The following is a 24746-nucleotide window of genomic DNA, read 5'->3' as shown; positions in this document are numbered from 1 at the left end:
GGTTTGAATGGGGCAGATGTGACATGTTTGATCCCTTTGTGGGTCATGAACTCTTTGAACTCGGCACTGGTGAAATACGGCCCGTTGTCACACACAAGGACATCAGGCAGTCTGTGCGTGGCAACATGGCCCACAGGCTTTCAGTGTGGTGGCAGTGGACGTGCTTGCTAACATTATCTCACATTCAATCCATTTGGAGTACGCATCTACAACCACAAGGAACATTTTACCCAAGAATGGGCCTGCATAGTCGACATGAACCCTAGACCACGGTTTGGAGGGCCAAGACCATAAACTTAGTGGCGCCTCCCTGGGTGCATTGCTTAACTGTGAACATGTGTTACATTTGTGCACGCAGGACTTTAAGTCCGCACCAATACCGGGCCACCACATGTGGGATCTGGCTATCGCTTTCATCATTACAATGCCAGGGTGGGTACGGTGGAGATCACTACTGAAAGTGTCCCTGCCCTTTTTTGGTATCACTACCCGATTACCCCACAGAAGGCAGTCTGCCTGTATCGACATTTCATCTTTGCGCCGCTGGTACGGCTTTATTTCTTCCTGCATTTCTACTGGGACACTGGACCAGCTCCCGTGAAGCACACAGTTTTTTACTAAGGACAGTAAGGGGTCCTGGCTCGTCCAGGTTCTAATCTGTCGGGCGGTAACAGATGATTGCTCACTCTCGAATGCTTCCATTACCATAACTAAATCTGCGGCCTGTGCCATCTCCACCCCTGTGGTGGGCAATGGCAGCCTACTGAGAGCATCGGCGCAGTTTTCTGTGCCTGGCCTATGGCGGATGTTGTAGTTGTATGCGAAAACCGTGAGCGCCCATCTCTGGATGTGGGCCGATGCATTCATATTTATCCCCTTACTTTCAGAAAAGAGGAATATCAGTGGCTTATGGTCAGTTTCCAATTCAAATTTTGAGCCCAAACAGATATTGATGCATTTTCTTTACCCCATAAACACACACTAACGCTTCTTTTTCAATCATGCTGTAGGCTCTCTCAGCCTTTGACGGACTTCTGAATGCATAAGCAACCGGTTAAAATTTCCCAGATTCATTAGCTTGTTGCAATACACACCCGACACCGTATGACGACGCATCACATGCTAGTACCAAACGCTTACATGAATCATACAACACAAGCAATTTGTTTGAGCATAAGTTTTCTAGCTTTTACAAAGGCATTTTCTTGGCTTTTGCCCAATACCCATTCGTCTCCTTTACACAGTAAGACATGCAGTGGTTCTAACAGTGTGCTGAGACCCGGTACGAAGTTACCAAAGTAGTTCAAGAGTCCTAGAAACGACCGCAGCTCTGTCACGTCCTGTGGCCTCGGTGCGTTCTCAATTGCTGTCTTCGAATCGGTGGGCCTGATGCTGTCCGCCATGATTCTTCTCCCCAGGAACTCCACTTCAGGCGCCAGGAAAATGCACTTCGAGCCTTTTAACCTGAGCTCCACATGATTAAGCCGACTAAGAACTTCCTCCAGGTTCTGCAGATGCTCGATTGTGTCCCGACCTGTAACCAAGATGTCGTCCTGGAAGACCACGGTGTGTGGGACCGACTTCAGTAAGCTGTCCATGTTTCTCTGAAATATCGCCGCACTGATTGAATCCCAAACGGGCATCTGTTGTAAATGAAGAGACCTTTGTGCATGTTGATACAGGTGAGGCCTTTCAATGATTCCTACAGCTCCTGCGTCATGTAGGCTGAGGGCAAGTCCAGCTTCATGAACGTCTTTGCTAGCATCGCACAAAGGTCGTCTTCCTTTGGTAGCGGGTATTGATCCTGCAGGGAGAAATGATTGATAGTAACTTTGTAATCACCACAGATTCTGATGGCGCTGTCTCCCTTGAGGACTGGAACAATCAGACTGGCCCACTCGTTGAACTCAATCGGCGAAATGATGCCCTCTCATTGCAGCCAGTCCAGCTCGATCTCCACCCTCTCTCATCATGTACGGTACTGCTCTCGCCTTGTGATGGATGGGTCGCGCCCCCGGAATTAGGTGGATCTGCACTTTTGCTCCTTGGAACTTCTCGATGCCTGGTTCGAACAGCGAAGGGAACTTGTTTAGGACCTGGGCACACTAAGTGTCGTCAACGGGCGAGAGCGCTCGGACGTCGTCCCAGTTCCAGCGTATCTTTCCCAGCCAGCTCCTGCCGAGCAGCGTGGGGCCATCGCCCTGTACCACCCAGACTGGTAACTTGTGCACCGCTCCATCATAGGAGACTTTTACAGTAGCACTGCCGATTACAAGAATCAGTTCCTTTGTGTAAGTTCTTAGTTTAGTACGAATGGGAGTCAGGACTGGCCTTGAGGCCTTGCTGCACCACAATTTATCGAAAGTCTCTTTGCTCGTAATGGATTGGCTTGTGCCCGTGTCCAGCTCCATTGACACCGGGAGTCCATTTAATTCAACCTTCAGCATTATCTGGGGACACTTTGTGGTAAATGTGTGCACCCCAAATACCTCTGCCTCCTCGGTCTGAGGCTCTGGTTCATTGTGATCCGCCGTGGATCTGTCCTCCTCTGCAACATGGTGGTTTGCAGGATTATCAGGGTTTGCAGCTCACCTGCACATACGTTGGAGGTGTCCCATTGTTCCACAGCCCTTGCAAACGTATCTTTTGAAGTGGCATAAATGGAAACGATGATTACCCTCGCAGCGCCAACAAGGTGTTAATGGCCTAGCATTCATCACCCTTGATGGTGGACTCTGAGACATCTGCGGATGTGCAGCTGCAGGCATGTGGGGCCTGCTCTGTATGATTCGAAAACAATATTACTTTGTTCACAGTACTTGTAGCAGCACTCGTGTGCTGAGAGATTTGCTTGGTATTGTCACTGGTGGAGATAAACGCCTGGGCTATCGCTATGGCTTTACTCAAGGTTGGGGTCTCTACAGTCAAAAGTTTGCGAAGTATTACTTCATGACCAATGCCAAGTACAAAGAAGTCCCTGAGCATGTGCTCCAAATGTCCTTCAAATTCGCAATGTCCTGCAAGGTGTCTTAGCTCGGTGACGTAGCTCACCACTTCCTGGCCTTCAGACCTTTTGCACGTGTAGAACCGGTACCTCGTCATCAGAACGCTTTCCTTCGGGTTAAAATGCTCTTGGACCAGTGTGCACAAATCATCATATGACTTCTCTGTGGGTTTCGCTGGAGCAAGCAGATTTTTCATGAGGCCATATGTTGATGCCCCACAAACGTCGAGGAGAATCGCCCTTTTAGCAGCTTTCGCTTCTTCTTCCAGCTCATTGACCACGAAGTATTGATCGAGTCCCTCCACGAAGGATTCCCAATCATCTCCCTCTGAAAATTTCCCCAGGATGCCCACTGTTCTCTGCATCATTGCGGTGGGGTTCGATATCTGTATCTCGTCGCCAGTTGTAGTGTATGAATAAAGAGTCTGACCAGATACTGTGAGCTCAAAGTGAAGTGTGACCGTAGTCTTTTATTGTAGGTCTCCAGAGTGCCTCTCTAGCCTGCGAGGCCTCCTTAAGTACAGGTGCTCCCAAGGGATTGTGGGATCCCTTGGGACTCCAGGGGATGAGCCCTCTGGTGGTTAAACAAGGTATTTACAGATTTACATATATAACACTTATTATTTCTAGATTTTTTTTTTGTTTGTTTTTGAACAGAATTCAAATTCACAAACTGCCACGGTGTGATTTGAACTCGTGATCTCTTGATTGTTAGTCCAGTCACATTACCACTACCCACCCGGGTCCCTGTAATCGTTTGGAGGTTGGGGGGGGGGGGTGGGTGAGTCAAGTCTTGGGGGTTGGAACGGCCAACAGCCTTGTATTGAAGGTTCGTGCCTTCACCTGTGGCCGTTCCATACATACAATGTATTCAAGAAGACCATTTACACAACATGGTGTACAGCCTTTTGCAGAGACTTTTGGGGGGGGGGGGTTCGGAGTTGTTGCTCTTTTAAGTCCCCCCACAACCTGTGCCCCCCCCCCCCCCTGCTCCGCCATGGCTCCTTGCAGATTAGACCACCCACTTGGGGGTTCCCAGGTCTGGTTGGACATATTGCTGGAGGTTGTACCAGGTACAAACGTGTGGGAAAATACCGGAGAGGGAACGATCAGCTTTTCTGTCCAGCCCCACACAGTCTCCACGCCCCACGCTCGGGAGATTCCATCCTTTAATGGAGTGTCACAAAACGGCCTTGGCTGCCCAGTGTCCTTGTACACCAGTCAGTGAAAGCAATCATGCATGTGCAGCAAGCAGTTAGGGAGGCAAATGGTGTGCTGGCCTTCATTGCAAGAGGATTTGAGTACAGGAGCAAGGATGTCTTACTACAGTTATACAGGGCCTTGGTGAGACCGCACCTGGAGTATTATGTGCAGTTTTGGTCTCCTTACCTAAGAACGGATATGCTTGCCGTAGAGGGAGTGCAGCGAAGGTTCACCAGATTGATTCCTGGGATGGCAGGACTGAAGTATGAGGAGAAATTGGGTTGACTAGGCCTGTATTCACTAGAGTTTAGAAGAATGAGAGGGGATCTCATTGAAACGTATAAAATTCTGACTGGGTTGGGTAGACTGGATGTGGGGAGGATGTTTCCCCTGGCTGGGAAGTCTAGAACAAGGGGTCACAGCCTCAGGTTACAGGGTAGGAAATTTAGGACCGAGATAAGGAGAAATGTTTTCACTCAGAGGATGGTGAACCTGTGGAATTCTCTACCACAGAAGGCTGTGGAGGCCAAGTCACTGAATATATTTAAGAAGGAGATAGATAGATAGATTTCTAGAAACAAAAGGCATCAAGGGGTATGGGGAAAAAGCGGGAATATGGTGTTGAGATAGAGGATCAGCCATGATCGCATCAAAAGCTCGGTCAATGAGGTAGGTTTTAAGGAGCATCTCAAAGGAGAAAAGGGAGGCGGGGAGGTTTAGGCATGGAGTTCCAGAGCTTGGGGCTTAGGCAGCAGAAGGCACGGCCACCGATGGTGGAGCGATTATCATCAGGGATGCGCATGAGGCCAGAATTGGAGGAGTGCAGACATCTCTGGGGAGGGGGTTGTGTGGCTGGAGGAGGTTACAGAGATAGGGAGGGGGTGAGGCCATGGAGGGATTTGTAAACAAGGCACAGATCAGAAAGGCTCAGGTGATGGGCCTTGGGTGGTGTTAGGGAGGGGTGGGGAGGAGGAGATGGACGAACATAAACAGCTGGGGCAAGGAGAGGCGGGGGGGAGGGGGGGGGAATTACCAGCGCAAGAGTTTCCAAACTCCTGGAAAACCAGCTTGCACAGAGTTCCCGCTCGCAGATCCTCCTTCCTCTTCAGATTGAAGTCGTCCCTTTTATGTAAGCGAGGCTTTGCTGGAAGGTCCCAATCTCACATCAGCTGAGAAATAGAAGCAGGAGTTGGCCATTCGGCCCCTCGAGCCTGTTCAGCCATTGAATAAGATCATGGCTGATCTGATCCTGGCCTCAACTCCACTTCCCCGCCCGCTCCCCATAACCCTTCATTCCCTTATCGTTCAAAGATCTGTCTATTTCCGCCTTAAATATAGTCAACGACCCAGCCTCCACAGCTCTCTGGGGCAGAGAATTCCACAGATTTACAACCCTCTGAGAGAAGACATTCCTCCTCATCTCAGTTTTAAATGGGCGACCCCTTACTCTGAAACTATGCCCCCTAGTTCTAGATTCCCCCACAAGGGGAAACATCCCCTCTGCGTCTACCTTGTCAAGCCCCCTTCAGAATCTTACACGTTTCAATAAGATCCCCTTGAACCGAGGACTCTGCAGTGAGTAAAACCTCACAGGCGTTTTCAAGGAGGAAGTGCACTGACTGTGCAGATTTGCTGATGTCACGGAGCCCAGATGAGGCGGTGGAGCTGCCCTGCGGTGCCTGTGTGTGTGAGAGCGCCCGAGTGTGCCAAGGCACTGCTGATCGGCCACAGCTGGGCAGCAGCGCCCAGCGGGGGAGTGAAAGGGTTAACGTCCGAGGTCCGCCAGCCCCCTCTCGCCACTTCCCCTTTTCCCTTTGATCACGGTGTCTACGCCGATCGCGGAGAGCCGCGGAGAGGCGCCGTAGCGACTGCCGACTGAGACGCTGGAATTAACGTCAGCACGGAGGCATGGAGGAGAACGGTAGGCTCAAACCCACCTCGAATCGCCCGTAACTCGGCCTGTTAAGATGAAGGGTTCCAACGGATTTCACGCGTCGGGTTACGATACAAAATGATCGCAGTCAGTATAGGAGGTGTTTTTTTTTAGACGTTAGGTTCTAGTCTCCATTTAGGTCAGTGCCGACCACATCCTGTGACATTCTTTATGTTGACAGAGCGAGTGTGTGAATGTCTGGAGCTCTCGTGTGGATTAGGGCAGACAGGATTTTCTTTTTGAATTTTGGAGCATTTATCCTTCAGCATCTGAGCTCCCCTTTCAATGGGATGACCAATGGGGCATGAGCAGATCTGCTCATCGTACTGACCCTGATTAACCCTGGGTGGGGGACTGTGGATAGAGGGTGGGAAATTGTAGGGTGAGAGACCACAGATGGGGGGTTGGAGGGGGTGGGGGGCAGAGTGGCTGGTAGACCAAGAGGTGAGGGAAGAGAGACCGGAGAGAGAGGTTGGCCGGGGAGGGGACCTCATCGAGCTGCTGACCAGTCTGTCATTCTGGGCTTTTTAGTCGCCATTTTGGTAGGAGCCAACTCCTTGCATACATTTTTTTTTTTCCCCTTCATCGTGTCTTTCCCCCCTTGATGGTAGAGTCTCCCTTCACTTTCCCCAGTCAGGCTGAGACATCCAGGTCCGTGATAGCGTCTAGTACAGAAGGTCTAGAGACCGTTGAGGTGAGCTGGGCCCCTCCAATTCTCTGTCTCTTTTAGTGTCAAAGGTCGGACACCACTCGCCATCTATCCTCAGTGCCCAACCAATCATGGGCGTGGTGCAGTGTGATGTAGACTGTCATGGCAACAGGATCCATGCACAACCGGATCTTTGGAACGTAGTTGAAAAGAAAAAACTTATATAGCGACTTTCACGTCCTCAGGATGCTTTACAGCCAATTAAATACTTTTGAAATATAGTCACTGTTGTAACGTTCGCAAGGTCCAACAAACATCACGGAGTTGAATGACCGGTTAAGTTGTTTTGGTGATGTTGATTGAAGGATAAATATTGGCCAGGACACCAGGGATAACTCCCCTGATCTTCTTTGAAATAATGCCGTGGGATCTTTTATATCCACCTGAGAGGGCAGACGGGGCGTCGGTTTACCGAAAGATGGGGCCTCGGTTTACCGAAAGAGAGTACCTCCGACAGTGTTGCACTCCCTCAGCACTGCACTCGGAGTGTCAGCCTAGAATTATCTGCTCAAGTCCTTGGAGTGGAGCTTGAACCGACAACCTTCTAACCCAGAGGCAAGAGTGCTGCCCACTGAGCCACGGTCAATAAAGTTTATGTGAAGTGTCTTGGGATGTTTGGTGACGTTAAAGGCGCTATATAAATGCAAGTTGTTGTTGGCCTGTTTTGAAGCTATGTCCTCTCTGGTCAAAACCTAACCATCGAGTTCCTCCTGTCCCATCGCTGATGTGCGCTCTTGCACTATGACTGCTCCAGGTCTCGCCGACAGGGGTCTGTCGGGCTCACACTGTGGGGGTCCATCCTCGGTGTGTGACAGGGGGAAGGCGAATAAGTTGAGCAAGGAGCAAGAAGCTGTTCACCTCTCCAGCTCCGTTCCTTTTACAGACTGGGCTCAGTCCGTGCGATCCATGTTTCCAACCCACTCAACACACTTGTTGAGGAGAAGTTCTGTAAAACTTCCCCAACCAAAACAATTGTTTTGAGGAAGACTGAGAGATGGCAGGTGGAGAGGCAGATGTGTATTTATACGCACATGCACGCACATCTTTTGTGAAGCTATTTTATATTTATACATACACACACAAATTGCCTGTAGCATTGCCCAAAGTCAGTTGATGAATATATTTTTTGTATATGGTGACTGAGTTAGGAGGGAGACTTCTGATTTGCGCTCCACAGAGCCACCTAGTGATCAGAGCCTGCAATTGTGTTGTGACCGTTGACATGGCAAAATTGAATGGGATATATTGACCTAGCAATTCACAATGGGGAATTGTGACTACAGGTAGTAGGGTTGGTGGACAGGAAGCAAGTGTCCTATGTAGAATTTTTTATATATTTGCATAGGATTACACATTACATTGCTCCTCGGGAGGTTTCTGTCCTCCCTGAGCTCGGCTTAGGACACCTGCGTTACAGTGGCACAGAGACAGGCATTCGGCCCAACCAGTCCATGCCGGCGTTTATGCTCCACTCGAGCCTCCTCTCATCTTTCCTCATCTATATCTATCAGCATAACCCTCTAGTCCCTTCTCCCTCATACGCTTGTCCAGCCTCCCCTTAAATGCATCGATACTATTTGCTTCAACCACTTCCTGTGGTAGCGAGTTCCACATTCTCACCACTCTTCTGAATTCCCAATTGGATTTTTTGGTGACTATCTTATATTGATAGCCTCTAGTTATGTTCTTCCCCACAAATGGAAACACCCTTTCTATATCCACTCTATCAAAACCTTTCATAATTTTAAAGACCTCTATTAGGTCACCCCTCAGCCGCCTTTTTTCAAGAGAAAAGAGACCCAGCCTGTTCATCCTTTCCTGATATGTATTCCCTCGCATTTCTGGTACCAACCTTGTAAATCTTCTCTGCACCCTCTCCAGTACCTCTATATCCCTTTTAATAATATGGCGACCAGAATTGTACGCCGTACTCTAAGTGTGGTTTAATATATTGGTCACTCCTTAATGACGTTGTAATACAACCCTGTGAGATATCTGCCTCTTGCACTCTGGAACTCCACCTCTCTCCTCCTTTAAGATGTTCCTTAAAACCTATCTCCTAGACCAAGAATTAGCACCTTCAGGAAAGGGGGGAGAAAATGGGGTGGGGTGGGGGTAGAGTTTGTCCTGGACCACGATGGAGGTGAACCAACCTCTTCATGGGTTCTTTGTTTAAGAATTCATAGCAACACATTGTTATTAAGAACTAGTTGGTTTGTTAACAAAGGTTTAACAATCACACTACACATTACCAGTTCATCCACCAGGCTCACAACTGCATACCTCATCGTGGATGACCGAGACCCAACTGGCTGGGGTTTTATTGTGTTGCTAAGCCACTCACAATGCAACAACCCCAGCTACAAACCTGTAAGCCACCTTGACCAGGCCAACAACCCCAGCATCGAAGCACTGACCACACTTGATCAGCTCCACTGGGCGGGCCACATTGTTCGCATGGCAGACACGAGACTCCCAAAGCAGGCGCTCTACTCGGAACTCCTACACGGCAAACGAGCCAAAGGTGGGCAGAGAAAACATTACAATGACACCCTCAAAGCCTCCCTGATAAAGTGCAACATCCCTATCAGCACCTGGGAGTTTCTGGCCAAAGACCGCCCTAAGTGGAGGAAGTGCATCAGGGAGGGCGCTGAGCACCTCGAGTATCATCGCCGAGAGCATGCAGAAACCAAGCGCAGACAGCGGAAAGAGCGTGCGGAAAATCAGTCTCACCCTCCTTACCCTCAACGACTATCTGTCCCACCTGTGACAGGGACTGTAGTTCTCGTATTGGACTGTACAGTCACCTAAGGACTCATTTTTAGAGTGGAAGCAAGTCTTCCTCAATTCCGAGGGACTGTCTATGATGATGATGATGATGCATACATTACACAACCCAACAGGCTCTCCCTGGCATTAAAGAGCCCGATTAGGCGGTTCCTCTCGGAATCAGCACCAGCAGTGACAAAGGGGCATTGACTCTATGGGCCCAAGTTTCCACAAGAAAAAAAACGGGCGCCCCTCCGAGCTGGGCACCCGTTTTTCATGCCTAAAACGGCGCCTAAAAAAATCCTCGGTATTCTCCACCGACTTACAGGTCCTGTGGCACTCGGCGCAGCCGGCATGAGCTGTGGGGGGGGCGGAGCACGCAGTGCCGGGACCTCTGCACATGCGCGCTACAGTCAGCACGCAAGTGCAGTAGCTCCAAGCGCCGAACTGTGTGGGAGGGGCCCGAAGCACGCAGCCCCTAGCCCTGGCCCAATGGCCTCACTGGGGCTGTGTGAATGAGGCTCCTCCCACGGCCAGCTCCTGCTCCCCGCCCGACCAGACCCGACACTCGCTCCACCCCCCCCGCCGACCCGACCCGACCCGACACCCGCTCTCCCCACCCCCCCCCTCCCCGCCGACCAGATCCGACCCGACACCCGCTCCCCCCCCCCCCCACCCCAACCCCCCCACCGCCGACCCGACCCGACCCGACACCCGCTCCCCCCCCCCCCACCCCACCCCCCCCCCCGCCGACCCGACCCGACCCGACACCCGCTCCCCCCCCCCCACCCCCCCCCCCCTCCCCGCCGACCAGACCCGACCCGACACCCGCTCCCCCCCCCCCCCACCCCCCCCCCCCTCCCCGCCGACCAGACCCGACCCGACACCCGCTCTCCCCCCCCCACCCCCTCCCCGCCGACCAGACCCGACCCGACACCCGCTCTCCCCCCACTCCCCCCCCGCCGACCAGACCCGACCCGACACCCGCTCTCCCCCCACTCCCCCCCCGCCGACCAGACCCGACCCGACACCCGCTCCCCCCCCCCCACCCCCCCCCCCTCCCCGCCGACCAGACCCGACCCGACACCCGCTCCCCCCCCCCACCCCCCCCCCCTCCCCGCCGACCAGATCCGACCCGACACCCGCTCTCCCCCCCCCACCCCCCGACACCCAAGGCCCGCTCCGACCCGCTCCCCGCCACGACCGACACCCGCTCCCCCCCCCCGACCCGACACCCGCTCCTGTTCCCCGACCCCCCCCCCCTCTCTTCCCTCCCCCCTCTCTTCCCTCTCTTCCCTCTCTTCCCTCCCCTCCTCTCCCCTCCTCTCCCCTCCTCTCCCCTCCTCTCCCCTCCTCTCCCCTCCTCTCCCCTCCTCTCCCCTCCTCTCCCCTCCTCTCCCCTCCTCTCCCCTCCCCTCCCCTCCCCTCCCCTCCCTCTCTCCCCATCCCTCCCTCTCTCCCCATCCCTCCCTCTCTCCCCATCCCTCCCTCTCTCCCCATCCCTCCCTCTCTCCCCTCCCCTCCCTCTCTCCCCTCCCCTCCCTCTCTCCCCTCCCCTCCCTCCCTCCCCTCTCTCCCTCCCTCCTCTCTCTCCCTCCCTCCCCTCCGCCTCTCTCTCTCTCTCTCTCTCTCCCCTCTCTCCCCCCCTCCCGTTCAGCGGCACGAACGGCTGCAGAATTCTCCCTGGCTGAAGCACTTTCACAAAGGTAGGAAGATGGTTTATTTAATCTTTTCTTGGCTTATAAATGTTTATTCAGGTTGGATTTATTTGTATAATATTTGTAGAAGTATAAATAAGGATTTATTGTCAAATTTAATGAGTTCTCTTCCCCCCCCCTCCCCCCCACCTTGTTCTGGACGCCTAATTTGTAACCTGCGCCTGATTTTTTTAATGTGTAGAACAGGTTTTTTCAGTTCTACAAAAATCTTCACTGGCGCCATTCTACTTTAGTTTGGAGTACATTTTCACTGTGGAAACTTTCAAATCAGGCGTCAGTGGCCGGACACGCCCCCTTTTGAAGAAAAAATTCTGTTCTAAACTAGAACTGTTCTACCTGACTAGAACTGCAGAAAAAAAAATGTGGAGAATTGCGATTTCTAAAATAGTCCGTTCTCCACCAGTTGCTCCTAAAAATCAGGCGCGAATCATGTGGAAACTTGGGCCCTATGAGTCTAACTCCTGTCGCTGTCGAGGGCATCTCCGGAAACCAAATCAAACCGAAAATACACAGCTCCTTTGTCAACATCCTTAAAAAGGAGCTGCATCGATACCTATTGAGATGGAGGATTAGGGGTTCTAATTCTTCAGGGGAGGTTGAGCAAAACAAATATAGTAGCTGTAATGCATGCACCGGTGAGGATGCTCACAGGTTTGTAGAGCTGTTGCCCAGTACGCTCGCGGCCTTACGCGAGAAGTGGGCACCAGAGGGACTGGAGTACATCATCACCCCCGGCAACCAAATTTTAATTTGAGCTAAATTTCCTTTTAAGTTTTATTTGGAAACTTGTGGGTTCTGTAACCCTTACCAAAAGGGGACACTTGATTTAAAGTTACATTTTAAAAATAGTTGCAGAGCTGTTGCCCCCGGAAACCAAGTTTTGATTTGAGTTGTTAGGTTTTCTTAAACATCTTTGGTTAGTTTGCAGTTTCTAGTTGTTGTTCCCCTTTAACAAGGGTTTAATTTTACAGGTTGAGCATCCGAAATCCGGAGTTCCAAAATTTGGAATGTTCTAAGAATCCGGACATCGGGCCGATCCGTGGTGGGGTCATCCGGAAACTGGAAAATGTTCCGAAATCTGCACTTCCCTCGCCCGACATTGCCCCGACCCTCGGCGGCCGGACCTCGCCTCCCCCCTTCCCCCCCCTCCCGCTTACCTCGGCGGGCTGACCTCGCCCGCTTACCTCGGCTGCCTGACCCCACCTACCGTGGCCCAGGCAAAGACGTTCCAAAATCCAGAAATACCCGGAATCCGGAACGGCCTCGGTCCCGTACCATTTTAAAAGAGTTGTAAAGCTGTTGAGTTGTGAGTGGCTTAGCCAGTCGCGTGATGTTCACAAGACTCAATAAAACCCCAGCCAGTTGGGTTCGGGGGATCCACGGTGAGGTATGCGGTTGTGAGCCTGGTGGATGAACTGGTAATGTGTAGTGTGATTGTTAAACCTTTGCTAACAAACCAACTAGTTCTTGATAGCAATGTGTTGCTGTGAATTCTTAAGCAAAGAGCCCATGAAGCAAATGCATTTCAGTAGCGAATCAACCAATCGCAGCGGGTAACCCGTGACAGAATAGTCAGACCCAGATTCTGGGTGGAGTGGGATTGATGAGAGGCAATTTGTTTCTTGGGCCAGACTATCCACCAGTTTTGCCTTGTGCATTTTCTATATCCTGTCATCAAAACTGCTTGTTTGGAGTGTTTCATAAAGGTGATTTAATGAATTGGGAGCCGAGCTTATCAGCAATTGCGTGTGGATGGAGTGCTTGTTTGACGGCATCGAGCACAGTGGCCAGGAGGTTCCGAGAATCCCAACCAAACCAAAAGCTCAATTTAGTCATCAGCTGAACTCCCGTCGCATTGCACAAAAAGAAATCACAATTGTCTCTTGCTTCCTGTCGCTGTCCAGCCCCCTTCCTGGTCCGTGGTGAGTCACCAACTCACCACGGGCCAACCTTGGAGTTCGGGCCTTCACAGTCTGTGTGCCTCAGTACCTCAGCGGGCGGGAGGGTGGGGGTCCGCGCTGAGCTATTGGGAGGAGGCACTGGTTCAATTTTTTTCACATTTTACTCACTGTTTTTGGGGTGTAATTTTAATTTTATCGGCCCTTCAAATGATATTTTTACACCCTCGATCGACTGGTGATAAACAGGTTAGATGTGCAGATGGACAGCATCTGACTCGCTCGTGGTCTGCCACCAGGAATGTACCAACCTAGCGGAAATAAATGGTGGCCCGTGCTTGCTGCCTTCCTGGGCCAGCGATGTGACTTCTGTACTGCTTGGCCTGTGCACATCCCACCACCCGCCCAACCCTCGTCCAGAAACTGGGAGTGAAAGGCGTGTGATTTGCGCCTTGCGAATGGGCGTGTGCCCACCAGCCCGGGCAAACGCCGCCTCCGTTGGGCACCTGTCGGCGCGCGCGAGATCAGAGCAGCCAGCACACGCAGCGAGTGTTCTCTGCTGCAATCTCCGCACTACACCCTCACTTAACTAGGTACTGAAAGGCGCGCTCCAGATTGTCGGGAATACGGGGACCGCTTACGGGAGTGACCAGCAATGCTGGACCCGAGGGAATGTCTGACGTCAAAACACAAACTTTGTGACCGGTGCCCTAAACTCTGCACCCGGCTGAGAGCAACTGAGTCGGCCACAGGGTGAGGATCAAACCTGGGCCTTTCTGGACCAGAGGTGGGTCAGTAACCTTGGCTCAGTCCGGCCCCAATTTTATTCCCCTGCCAAACTCTGAGATCGTTTGGGGACCGAGGACGAAATGGGGTGGCAGATACGGACCGGGGTGGGGCGAATTGAGGTCCAACTCCTGTTTGTTGCCACATTTCTCTGAGTTTGATCCTGATCAGTTGTGGAACGAACAGACAAAGGATCAAAAAGGGCTCTCTGTGAATCCCAGGACAGAGGTATGTGTATATCCAAGGGGATAGGAGGATCGGGCACCTCATGAATCTATGGGGCTTAAAGCTGAACCACACAATGACGGGTTGATAGATCCCTCAGCTACTCTCGGGACTCCCTCCCCAAACCTCTCTATCTCGTGACCTTCCTGTTCGGCCACCTCTCTCTCACTGCCGTAAAGGTGCTATATAAATGCAGGAGGTGTTGCCCTGGCCACTGTTGCTGCAGGTTTGGGATCAATTACCCAAAACTGCATTTCAGTCGGACTTCTCCTGGGGGATGCACTTTTAATACAGATATTTCTTTCGACCCTTTCTCTAATCCAACGCCCTCACCTCCTGACGAAATGGCCCCTCGCTGGGGTAGGGGCTTCCACAGGTGCTGGCTCCAAATGGTCATTCTTCTTGTGTGAGCTTATATAGTCACGACTGCATTACGTGGATTGCATGCTGGTTTTCCCCGACCTGACCCAGGATATAGCCGAGGCCAATTGGAGCTGAGGTCTGATCACCCAGCACTGCTCCGCGATGGAACTGGGGACTTTCCTGGTCCTAGGCTGGTACTTGCTTGACCCACAGAGCAGGGCCCCGGGGGAAGGGCCCAGTCCCACAGGGCCCCAGGAGAAGGGCCCAGTCCCACAGGGCCCCAGGGGAAGGGCACAGGGCCACAGGGGAAGGGCCCAGTCCCACAGGGCAGGCGCCGGGGGAACGGCCCAGGGGAAGGGCCCAGTCCAACAGGGCACTGGGGGAAGGGCCTAGTCCCACAGGGCGGGGCACAGGGGGAAGGGCCTAGTCCCACAGGGCCCCATGGGGAAGGGCCCAGTCCCACAGGGCCCCGGGGGAAGGTCCAAGTGTCCAAGACACAACCAAGGTTGGAAGAATTAGGAGAGATTCAAAAAATCAGGACTTGAGTGACTGCACATTTGGGTTTTAAAGCCTGCGGATTGTAGGAGAAAGGGGAGAAGGTCCTGTTTTGTGGACTGTGAAAGAACATGTTAGAACAGGACCCAGTGCTATAAAAGCTGATTCGAATGTGATGGGGATATGGGGAGAAGGAGTGGGACGGGGCATAGGGTGGGCGGGAAATTCACATTAGCAACCAGAGAAGTGCTGATAAACTGGTGGGACGAGTGGCTGGACGGAAGAAGTGAGGAAGGGATTGAATAACCAGCTCGTATTCTGTCGAACGTCCTTCAGCTGCCTGGGTCCGACTCCTTGTGAAACCCTCTCCTGGCTCAGCGTCCATTCTTCCTATATTGATTTGTGAACCACCTTGGGGCCCTTTTTTACACTAAAAGCGCAGAATAAATGTGCGATGCTCGATGACTGACATTGGCTGCTGATTTAAAATTCCCATTCTTGTTTTCAATCGCTCCATGGCCTCGCCCCTCCCTATCCTTGTAGCATCCTCCAGCCCCACAACCCTCCCTATTCCTGTAACCTCCTCCAGCCCCACAACCCTCCCTATCCTTGTAGCATCCTCCATCCCCACAACCCTCCCTATCCCTGTAACCTCCTCCGGCCCCACAACCCTCCCTATCCTTGTAGCGTCCTCCAGCCCCACAACCCTCCCTATCCCTGTAACCTCCTCCAGCCCCACAACCCTCCCTATCTCTGTAACCTCCTCCAGCCCCACAACCCTCCCTATCTCTGTAACCTCCTCCAGCCCCACAACCCTCCCTATCCCTGTAACCTCCTCCAGCCCCACAACCCTCCCTATCCCTGTAACCTCCTCCAGCCCCACAACCCTCCCTATCCCTGTAACCTCCTCCAGCCCCACAACCCTCCCTATCTCTGTAATCTCCTCCAGCCCCACAACCTTCCCCATCCCTGTAACCTCCTCCAGGTCTACAACCCTCCCTATCCCTGTAACCTCCTCCAGGTCTACAACCCTCTCTATCCCTGTAACCTCCGCCAGCCCCTACACCCCTCCCTAGCTCACTAACCTCCTCCAGTCCCACACCCCTCACAAGAACTCTGCGTTCCTCCACTTCTGGCCCCTTGTCCATCCCCTGCACCTATCGCTCCAACATTGGAGAAACAGGACTTGTGAAACAAAACGTCAGGGAAAAAAATCAGCTGATGTGACTGAAAGGCCAACAGGAAACGAAGAGTGAAAGGGATTGAGATTCATTCTGATCTGAAAAAAACTGGGGCTGAACCAGAGAATGAATTATGATCAAAGTGAAATAGAAAAATAGAAGGTCCCACTCCCTCACCCCACTATCGGTGGCCCTGCCTTCAGCTGCCTCGGCCCTAAGCTCTGGAATTCGCTTCTTAAATTTCTCCAGGGACGGGAGCGCCTAAATCCAGGCTGATACTCCAGTGCAGTGCTGAGGGAGTACTGCACTGTCAGAGGTGCCGCCTTCCGGATGAGCTGTTAAACCAAGGCCCCGTCTGCTCTCTCGGGTGGACGTAAAAGATCCCACGGCCACTATTTTGCAGAAGAGCAGGGGAGTTATCCGCGGTGTACTGGGGCCAATATTTATCCCTCAATCAACAAAAAAGATAATCTGGTCATTATCACATTGCTGTCTGTGGGAGCTTGCTGTGTGCAAATTGGCTGCCGCGTTTTCCACATTACAACAGTGACTACACTCCAAAAGTACTTCATTGGCTGTAAAACGCTTTGAGACGTCCAATGGTCGTGAAAGATGCTATATAAATGCAAGTCTTTCTTTTAAGACGCTTATAAAAACCCATCTCTTTGAATTGTCCTAAGGTCTCCTTCATTGGCTGAGTCAATTTATTTTGTATGACTACACTCCGTGAAGCGTCTTGGGATGTTTTGCGACATTAAAGGCACTATCTAGAGGAGTGTGAGAGAGGCGTTGGGAGAGTTGCCCCAGATATGGGGCAGTGTTCAAGTCAAAGAAGTGCGTAGCCCCAAAGAGGAACCTTGTTTAAGTGGCGGAGGCGATCGTGAGAGGCCCAACAGAGGAGCGAGTGGCTTCAAGGGCATTGGCTGGATCATGGTGGGACTTCTGCTGATGCAGGGGTTAACACAAATAAACTCACGTCGTATAAATCAGTGTGAGGGAATTAATTCACAAATAGGATTAACTGACGGAGGCAATATCTTTGATTGGTTCTCGGGATGTGGGCATCACTGGCAAGGCCGGCATTTATTGCCCGTCCCTAGTTGCCCCTTGAGAAGTTTGCTGGTGAACGGCCTCCTTGAAGCGCTGCAGTCCGTGCAGTGAAGGTGCTCCCAGTGTGTTGGAACTTTGACCCGGTGAGGCTGAAGGAACGGAGGCTACGTGTACACGTCGGGTTGGTGCATGACTTGTCAGGGTACTTGGTGGCGATGGTGTTTCCATGATCTTGCTGCCCTTGGTCTTTTCCGTGGGCAGAGGTCGCAGGGCTGGGTGGGGTTGTCTTCGTGACCAATGGCCACTTTCTCCAACTGCACCTTGCTGATGGTACACACTGCAGCCACAGTGCACCAATGGTGGGCGTTCGGAGTCCAGGGGCAGGGACGCCGGCCCAGTGAACGGCTCTGTCCCGGATGGAGTCGAGCTTTTTTGGGTCTTGTTGCACACGTACACACTCTTCATCCCAACTTGGGCTTTCTACAGTGAAGAGCTGTTGAGGGGGCGGGGGGGGGGGAACAGAGAAGTGCATCGCCCCAAAGAGGAAACTTGTTTAAGCGGCGGAGGAGATCGCGAGAGGCCTAATGGAGGTGACTCTCCAAACACCTCTCTCACACTCCACCAACAACTTTCATTTAGATAGCGCCTTTAACGTCACAAAACATCCGAAGGTGCTCCGCAGGAGCGTAGTCAGGCAAAATAAATTGTCTCAGCCAGGTGACCAAAAGCTTGGTCAACAAGATGGGTTTTAATGAGCGTCTTAAAGGGAGAGAGAGGTGGAGAGGTTTAATCTTAAAGGGAGAGAGAGGTTCAAGAAGCAAATGTTTAAGAAGCTTATTCCCAATATCACGCAGTGCGAGTCTGAGAGTCAAATGTGACTTGAATTCTTTTCTGGCATATGAGTTGAAACGAGGAGGTAATTCTAACCCACCATGCCCGAGGGGAACCTGAACAGATCAGATGGGACACTGTCTGATGTTACTTCCCTTTGGGGTTCAGGGGAGGTCTGATCCTCTCTGTTTCCTGCTGAGGTTGGGGTGGGGGGGAGGGCTAGGTTAAAATAAGGCATCTGGTCTTCCAAGTGACTTAACCTGGTGTTTGTTACTAAATACTTAAAATATTTCAAGAAGGTTAAACACAATGAATATTTGTGTTAGGTGGAAAGCGATAAAGCATGTAACTTATGTTCTTGTAAAGACAAATGCTTGAGATGGCTTTCGGCCCCCCCCCCCCCATTGAAGCGGTCTAAAGTTCCCGCCAAGGTGCGCGCGCGGCCCCGCGGTAACCTGAACAGTCCTCCGCAGGCTGCTCGCCTTTTACACTGTAAATAATGCACATACACAGACATTTAAAGGGACCACGCGCTACAAGAATCTGGCTGCACAGAAGCAAGCGCAGCCTACGGGGAACATTGCGGTGGCCCCTTTAACAGTGCACCAGGGGATCTTGGGTACATCACCCTGCTGTGCTGTGCTGCGAGTTTTGGTAGGCTATTCGACCTTGCAAGGCATCGGGGTCACTGCAAAAAAAAAACTGGAGGTTTCTCTGGGTCATCGGGGAAATGTCCCACCCACTGTAAATTCTAATCAACAGGTAGGGTTTCTGGATTCCCACTCACCGATCCGCTCTGCGAGCTTGTGTCTGTTGTAACGTAGAAAATAGGTGCAGGAGTAGGCCATTTGGCATGTTGTGGGGCACGTGGAGCGAGGGTAGGGGTGTGTGTCGGTCCATTCTGATGTCGCGTGGTCGGGTAAATAGTGCGCGATTGTTGCTATTGGTCAGTAACGAGAGGGCATGAAATAAAGGAGCGGTCGGGGGAGAAAATGGTTTATACAAGAGGGCGGCCAGAATATGGAATTCTCCTCGATCATTGGAGTTGAATTCAGGAAACAAGACATGAATTTATATAGCGCCTTTCATGACCACCAGATGTCTCAAAGCGCTTTACAGCCAATGAAGTATTTTTGGAGTGTGGTCACTGTTGTAATCATCATCATCATCATAGTCGGTCCCTGGAACGAGGATGACTTGCTTCCACGAGAGTTCACAGATGTTTCACTGAAGGACCCGATGTTCCAGTCCTGAACTCCAATTGAGGGGGTGGGAGATGCCTGTGCGTGGATTTTTTTAACCTGTGGTGACCGGTGCACACCAGCCACCACACGGGCTTGACAGAGCTAGGTCTTTATCCAGTGGCAAGGATTAACCAAGATGACTGGAGACCTGCTCTGCTGCATGGACCCAGTGCGCACATATCGCAGTGTGGGCTGGCCCCATGCTGCCCCTGGGCCCTGGGCTCTTCTGGGCCCCGTACCCTCATTCACCGCACCTCCGCCACAATCTCCTGCCGCACCACCGCACCAAACCTTCGCCAAACCTTCACCATGAAGCGTCATCAGACAAAATTTGACACCAAACCAGATAAGAAGATATTGGGACAGATGACCAAAAGCTTGGTCAAAGAGGTAGGTTTTAAATGCGTCTTAAAAATAGACTTGCATTTACACAGCGCCTTTCACAGCCTCAGGACATCCCAAAGCTCTCTATAGTACTTTTGAAGTGTATTCACTGTTATAATGTAGCAAACAGCTACCATTTTGTGCACAGCAAGCTCCCACATACAGCAATGTGATAATGACCAGATAATGTTTTTTTTTCTATGCTGATTGAGGGATAAATATTGGTAAATTTGAATCAAAGGTTGGCAGGCAAAATTGTAATCAAACAATGGATCATGGAGCGACGTGATTGGGGCCCAGGAGAGGCGTGAGTTCGGGGCCCAGAAGAGGCGAGGGCCCAGGGGCAGCACGGGCCCAGCCCACACTGCGATATCTGTGCGCACTAGGTCCGTGCAGCAGAGCTGGTCTCCAGTCGTCCTGGTTAACCCTTGCCACTGGACCAAGACCTAGCTCTGTCAAGCTGGTGTGTAACAGCCACCACATGTTAAAAAAATCCACGCACAGGCATCTTCCACCCTTCAGGATGTAGTTCGGGACCTGGAATATTAAGTCCTTCATTGAAACACCTGTGAACTCATCCTTATTTGGCATGGAAGCAAGTCATCCTTGATACGAGGGACCGCCTATGATAATGATTGGCCAGGATACCGGGGATAACTTCCCTGTTTGTCTTCAAAATAGTGCCATGGGATCTTTTACGTCCACTTGAGAGAGCAGACGGGGCCTCGGTTTAAACGTCTCATCCGAAAGACGGCACCTCCGACAGTGCAGCACCCATTCAGTACTGCACTGGAGTGTTAACTGAGATTTTTTTTGTGCTCAAGTTCCTGGAGTGGAACATGAACCCACAACTTTCTGACTCCGAGGCGAGAGTGCTGCCCACTGAGCTGACAGTAGATAGTTGCCTGAAAAATGAGGAATACTGAAGGATGTGGAGAGCAAGCAGAGAGTGGGATTAGACACGAGTGCTTGTGGAGAGAGAAACACCGACACAGACTTTGATGTGCCAAATGGCCCGTGTTTGTTCGGCAACGTTCTATGGCTATACGTTGCAGTACATAAGAACATAAGAAATAGGAGCAGGAGTAGGCCATTTGGCCCCTCGAGCCTGCTCCGCCATTTAATACGATCATGGCTGATCTGATCTTGGACTCAGCTCCACTTACCCTGCCCGCTTCCAATAACCCATTACTCACTGATCGCTCAAAAATCTGTCTATCTCCACCATAAATATATTCAGTGACCCAGCCTCCACAGCTCTCTGGGGCAGAGAATTCCACAGATTTACAACCCTCTGAGAGATGAAATTTCTCTTCAACTCAGTTTTAAATGGGCGGCCCCTTATTCTGAGACTATGCCCCCTAGTTTTAGTTTCCTCTATGAGTGGAAATATCCTCTCTGCTTCCACCTTGTAGAGCCCCCTCATTATCTTATATGTTTTGATAAGATCACCTCTCATTCTTCTAAACTCCAATGAGCATATTCCAAACCTACTCAACCTATCTTCATAAATCAACTCCCTCATCACCGGAATCAACTTAGTGAACCTTCTCTGAACAGCCTCCAATGCAAGTATAACCTTCCTTAAATACGGAGACCAAAACTGTATGTAGTACTCTAGGTGTGGCCTCACCAATACCCTGTACAGTTGTAGCAGGACTTCTCTGCTTTTACACTCTATCCCCCTTGCAATAAAGGCCAACATTCCATTTGCCTTCCTAATTACTTGCTGTACCTGCATACTAACTCTTTGTGTTTCATGCACAAGGACCCCCAGGTCCCTCCGTACTGCAACACTTTGCAATTTTTTCTCCATTTCAATTATACAGTGAGTAGGGATGAAGATTACAGCCACAGTTCCACATGAACAGACGAGGAGTCCATGAGAGTCATGAGCAAACCTCATTAACTGGGGTTGGGGGCGCGGAGTCCGAGAACCTGGGCTTGTCAGCAGCTCGGGATCAGCGCAGTTCAAGTCTGGCACTCGCCCACCGACTCTCTCCAACATAGAAATCACGTCGGGGAGGGGGTTGAGGGGAGAGGAGAGAGGGGAGAGGGGAGAGGGGAGGAGAGAGGAAGAGAAGAGGAGGTGAGGGGGAGAGGAGAGGAATGCTGGGGTGAGCGAACATGCTACAACACTGGGTCCTAGAGCCCGGCCATGTCAGTGGGTGAGGTCAGCCCGATGCTGTGCCGTACAGTGTGGGTCAGGAAGGTCCTGAGTTCAATTCCTGGCTTATGTTGGGCCGACTGATCTCAGACAGGGCAGTATATGGCGTGCTACACTTGGCCTCAGTGCCCTGGGTGGAGGTCCTCTGCTCCTGGAGTGACTCCCAATGGAAGATGCACATGAGGGGGAGGGGTGGTGCGGGGAGTGGGGTGAAGCACTCTGCTGTCAAATAGCCAGCCGACACTTGCTGCACTGACTCTCGCCTGGGTGCAGGAAGCGTGGTCTCTTTGGATCGATCTCCTGAGTGGAACTCACAACAGAAACAAGCAACAAAGGACTTGTGAAACAAAAAGTCCAAAAGACAATCAGCTGATGTGACCTGAAAGCCAACAGCAAACGAAGAATGAAAGGGATTGAGATTTATCCACATCTGAAAAGGAACTGGGCCAGAGAAAGAAATCTGTTCAAAGTGAAACAAGCAAATAGAAAATGGAAGGAACTCTCTGCTCCCTTCGCTCCACCATCGGTGGCCGTGCCTTCAGCTGCTCGGGCCCCAAGCTCTGGAACTCCTTCCCCAAACCTCTCCACCTCTACCTTGTTGACCAAACCTGTCCTAATGTCAATTCGTGTGACTCGCTGTCAAATTTTGTCTGCTTACGCTCCTTCGGATGAGATGTTAAACCGAGGCCCCGTCTGCTCTCTCAGGTGGATGTAAAAGATCCCACGGCACTATTTTGAAGAAGAGCAGGGAGTTATCCCCGGTGTCCTGGACCAATATTTATCCCTCAATCAACATAACAAAAAAACAGATTATCTGGTCATTATCACATTGCTGTGTGTGGGAGCTTGCTGTGCGCAAATTGGCTGCCGCGTTTCCCACAGCGACTACACTCCAAAAGTATTTCATTGACTGTAAAGCGCTTTGAGACATCCGGTGGTCATGAAAGGCGTTATATAAATGCACGTCTTTCTTTCCTGTGAGGTGCCTTGTGACAGTTTACTACGTTAAAGGCGCTATATAAATGCAAGTTTTTGAAAAGAGAATAATGGCATCAGGATTCAACTCAGCAGAAACTGTTCTAAATCTAGGCCTCTAGTTCCCTTTTTTGGCACTGACTCACGTATACCAAGACCTTCCCAGCTGCACGTCTGGTCTAGCCAGGGTAGTGAAATGGACACTGCAATTGGACTCTGCAATGTGTTTGCTTCATGGGTTCTTTGCTTAAAAATTCATAGCAACTCATTGCTATTAAGAACTAGTTGGTTTATTAACAAAGGTTTAACAATCACACTACACATTACCCATTCATCCACTCGGCTCACAACTGCATACCTCATCGTTAATGACCTTGACCCAACTGGCTGGGGTTTTATTGAGTCTTGTGAACATCACATGACTGGCTAAGCCACTCACAATGCAACAGCTCTACAACTATTTTAATAAAACTTTATAGCCAAGTGCCCCCTTATTAAAGGAGTACTACAAACCCACAAACTAACAAATAAAACTTTGTGAAACTTAAAGGTCAAATTAGAATTTGGTTGCCGGGGGTGATGATGCACTCCAGTCCCTCCGGGCGCCCACCTCGCGCGGAAGGCCGCGAGCGTACCGGTGGACACCGTGTGTTCCGTCTCCAGGGACACCCTGGCTTGGGTACAACCGTGGAAGAGAAGCAGGCAGTCGGGCTGAACGACCGCCTCGACCGCCCGCTACCTGGACCGGCTGATGGCCCCCTTGGCCATGCCCAGGAGCAGCCCTACGAGGAGGCCTTCCGACCTGCCCGCTCCCCTTCACACCGGGTGCCCAAAGATCAGGAACACAACAACTCTATAAGCCTGCGAGGATACTCACAGGTGCATACATTACAGACTCGGTGCTCCCGGGTAATGGAGGGGAATGTCTACCAGGGCCCCTGCTCCTGAGTGCTAGCCACTGACTGCTGCAGGAATTTGTGAGTGCGTGTGTGTTGTTGGACGAGAAGGGCGTTGTGTTTTGTTGATGCACTCTGGTCGAATATGTTACTTATAAGAAAGACAGACTTGCATTTAGATAGTACCCTTCACAACCCAGGAATGTTCCAAAGCGCTTTACAGTCAATGAAGTACTTGTGGAGTGTAGTCAGTGTTCCAATGTCAGAACTGAGGCAGCCAATTTGTGCACAGCAAGCTCCCACAAACAGCAATGTGATAATGACCGGATAATCTGTTTTAGTGATGTTGGTTGAGGGATAAACATTGGCCAGGACACCGGGGATAACTCCCCTGCTCTTCTTCGAATAGTGCCACGGGATCTTTACGTCCGCCTGAGAGAGCAGACGGGGCCTCTGTTTAACGTCTCATCTGAAAGATGGCATCTCCGACAGTGCAGCATTGTGGAGAGTCAGTACTGAGAGAGTGCTGCACTGTCGGAGATGCCATCTTTGAGATGAGACGTTATCTAGGTTTGGGTACAAGTGTGTGTGGGGTGGAGGGGGGGTGGTTGCAAAGGGTAGAAATCACACGTTGAATCAGAGGGGGTCACTTTAACCTCACTCTGCCAGTGAGACACTGACGTGATTGGATCAGCCACCAGATCAGACAAGGGCAGCCAATTGGATCGCGCCTTGGGGAAGTAGGTCACAGAGTGTGAGAAGGGCCCATGTGAAGCTCCATCACCCTTGCATTCGGCTGCAATAACCAGCCACTGGAGCCCGACAAGCCCAGGATGAACTACGTTGTTTCGCTTTGAACTGTTCTGCCCCCAACCAACCAAAAGGCCATTGAACCTGAAGCCAAATTTGCAGAGG

At 51.4% G+C, this 24746-nt stretch overlaps 1 protein-coding gene across 3 annotated transcripts in view; it reads left to right on the top strand.

Annotated features, from left to right (window-relative positions):
• Positions 1–24746, top strand: part of gmip (GEM interacting protein) — a 152983-nt gene that overhangs the window by 23925 nt on the left and 104312 nt on the right. The window contains exon 1 of one of the 3 annotated variants that reach the window (XM_070867366.1): positions 5966–6128. The exons of the other annotated variants lie outside the window; for them this stretch is intronic. Within the exon in view, the coding sequence (XP_070723467.1) occupies positions 6116–6128 (13 nt within the window). The 5' untranslated portion in view covers positions 5966–6115. Of the gene's footprint in view, positions 1–5965; positions 6129–24746 lie in introns of those variants that run through there. 3 annotated transcript variants of the gene reach the window in all.

Source organism: Pristiophorus japonicus, chromosome 24 (assembly GCF_044704955.1).
Source record: "Pristiophorus japonicus isolate sPriJap1 chromosome 24, sPriJap1.hap1, whole genome shotgun sequence".
Lineage (NCBI taxonomy): Eukaryota > Metazoa > Chordata > Chondrichthyes > Pristiophoridae > Pristiophorus > Pristiophorus japonicus.
This window is presented reverse-complemented; position numbering and strand designations above follow the sequence as displayed.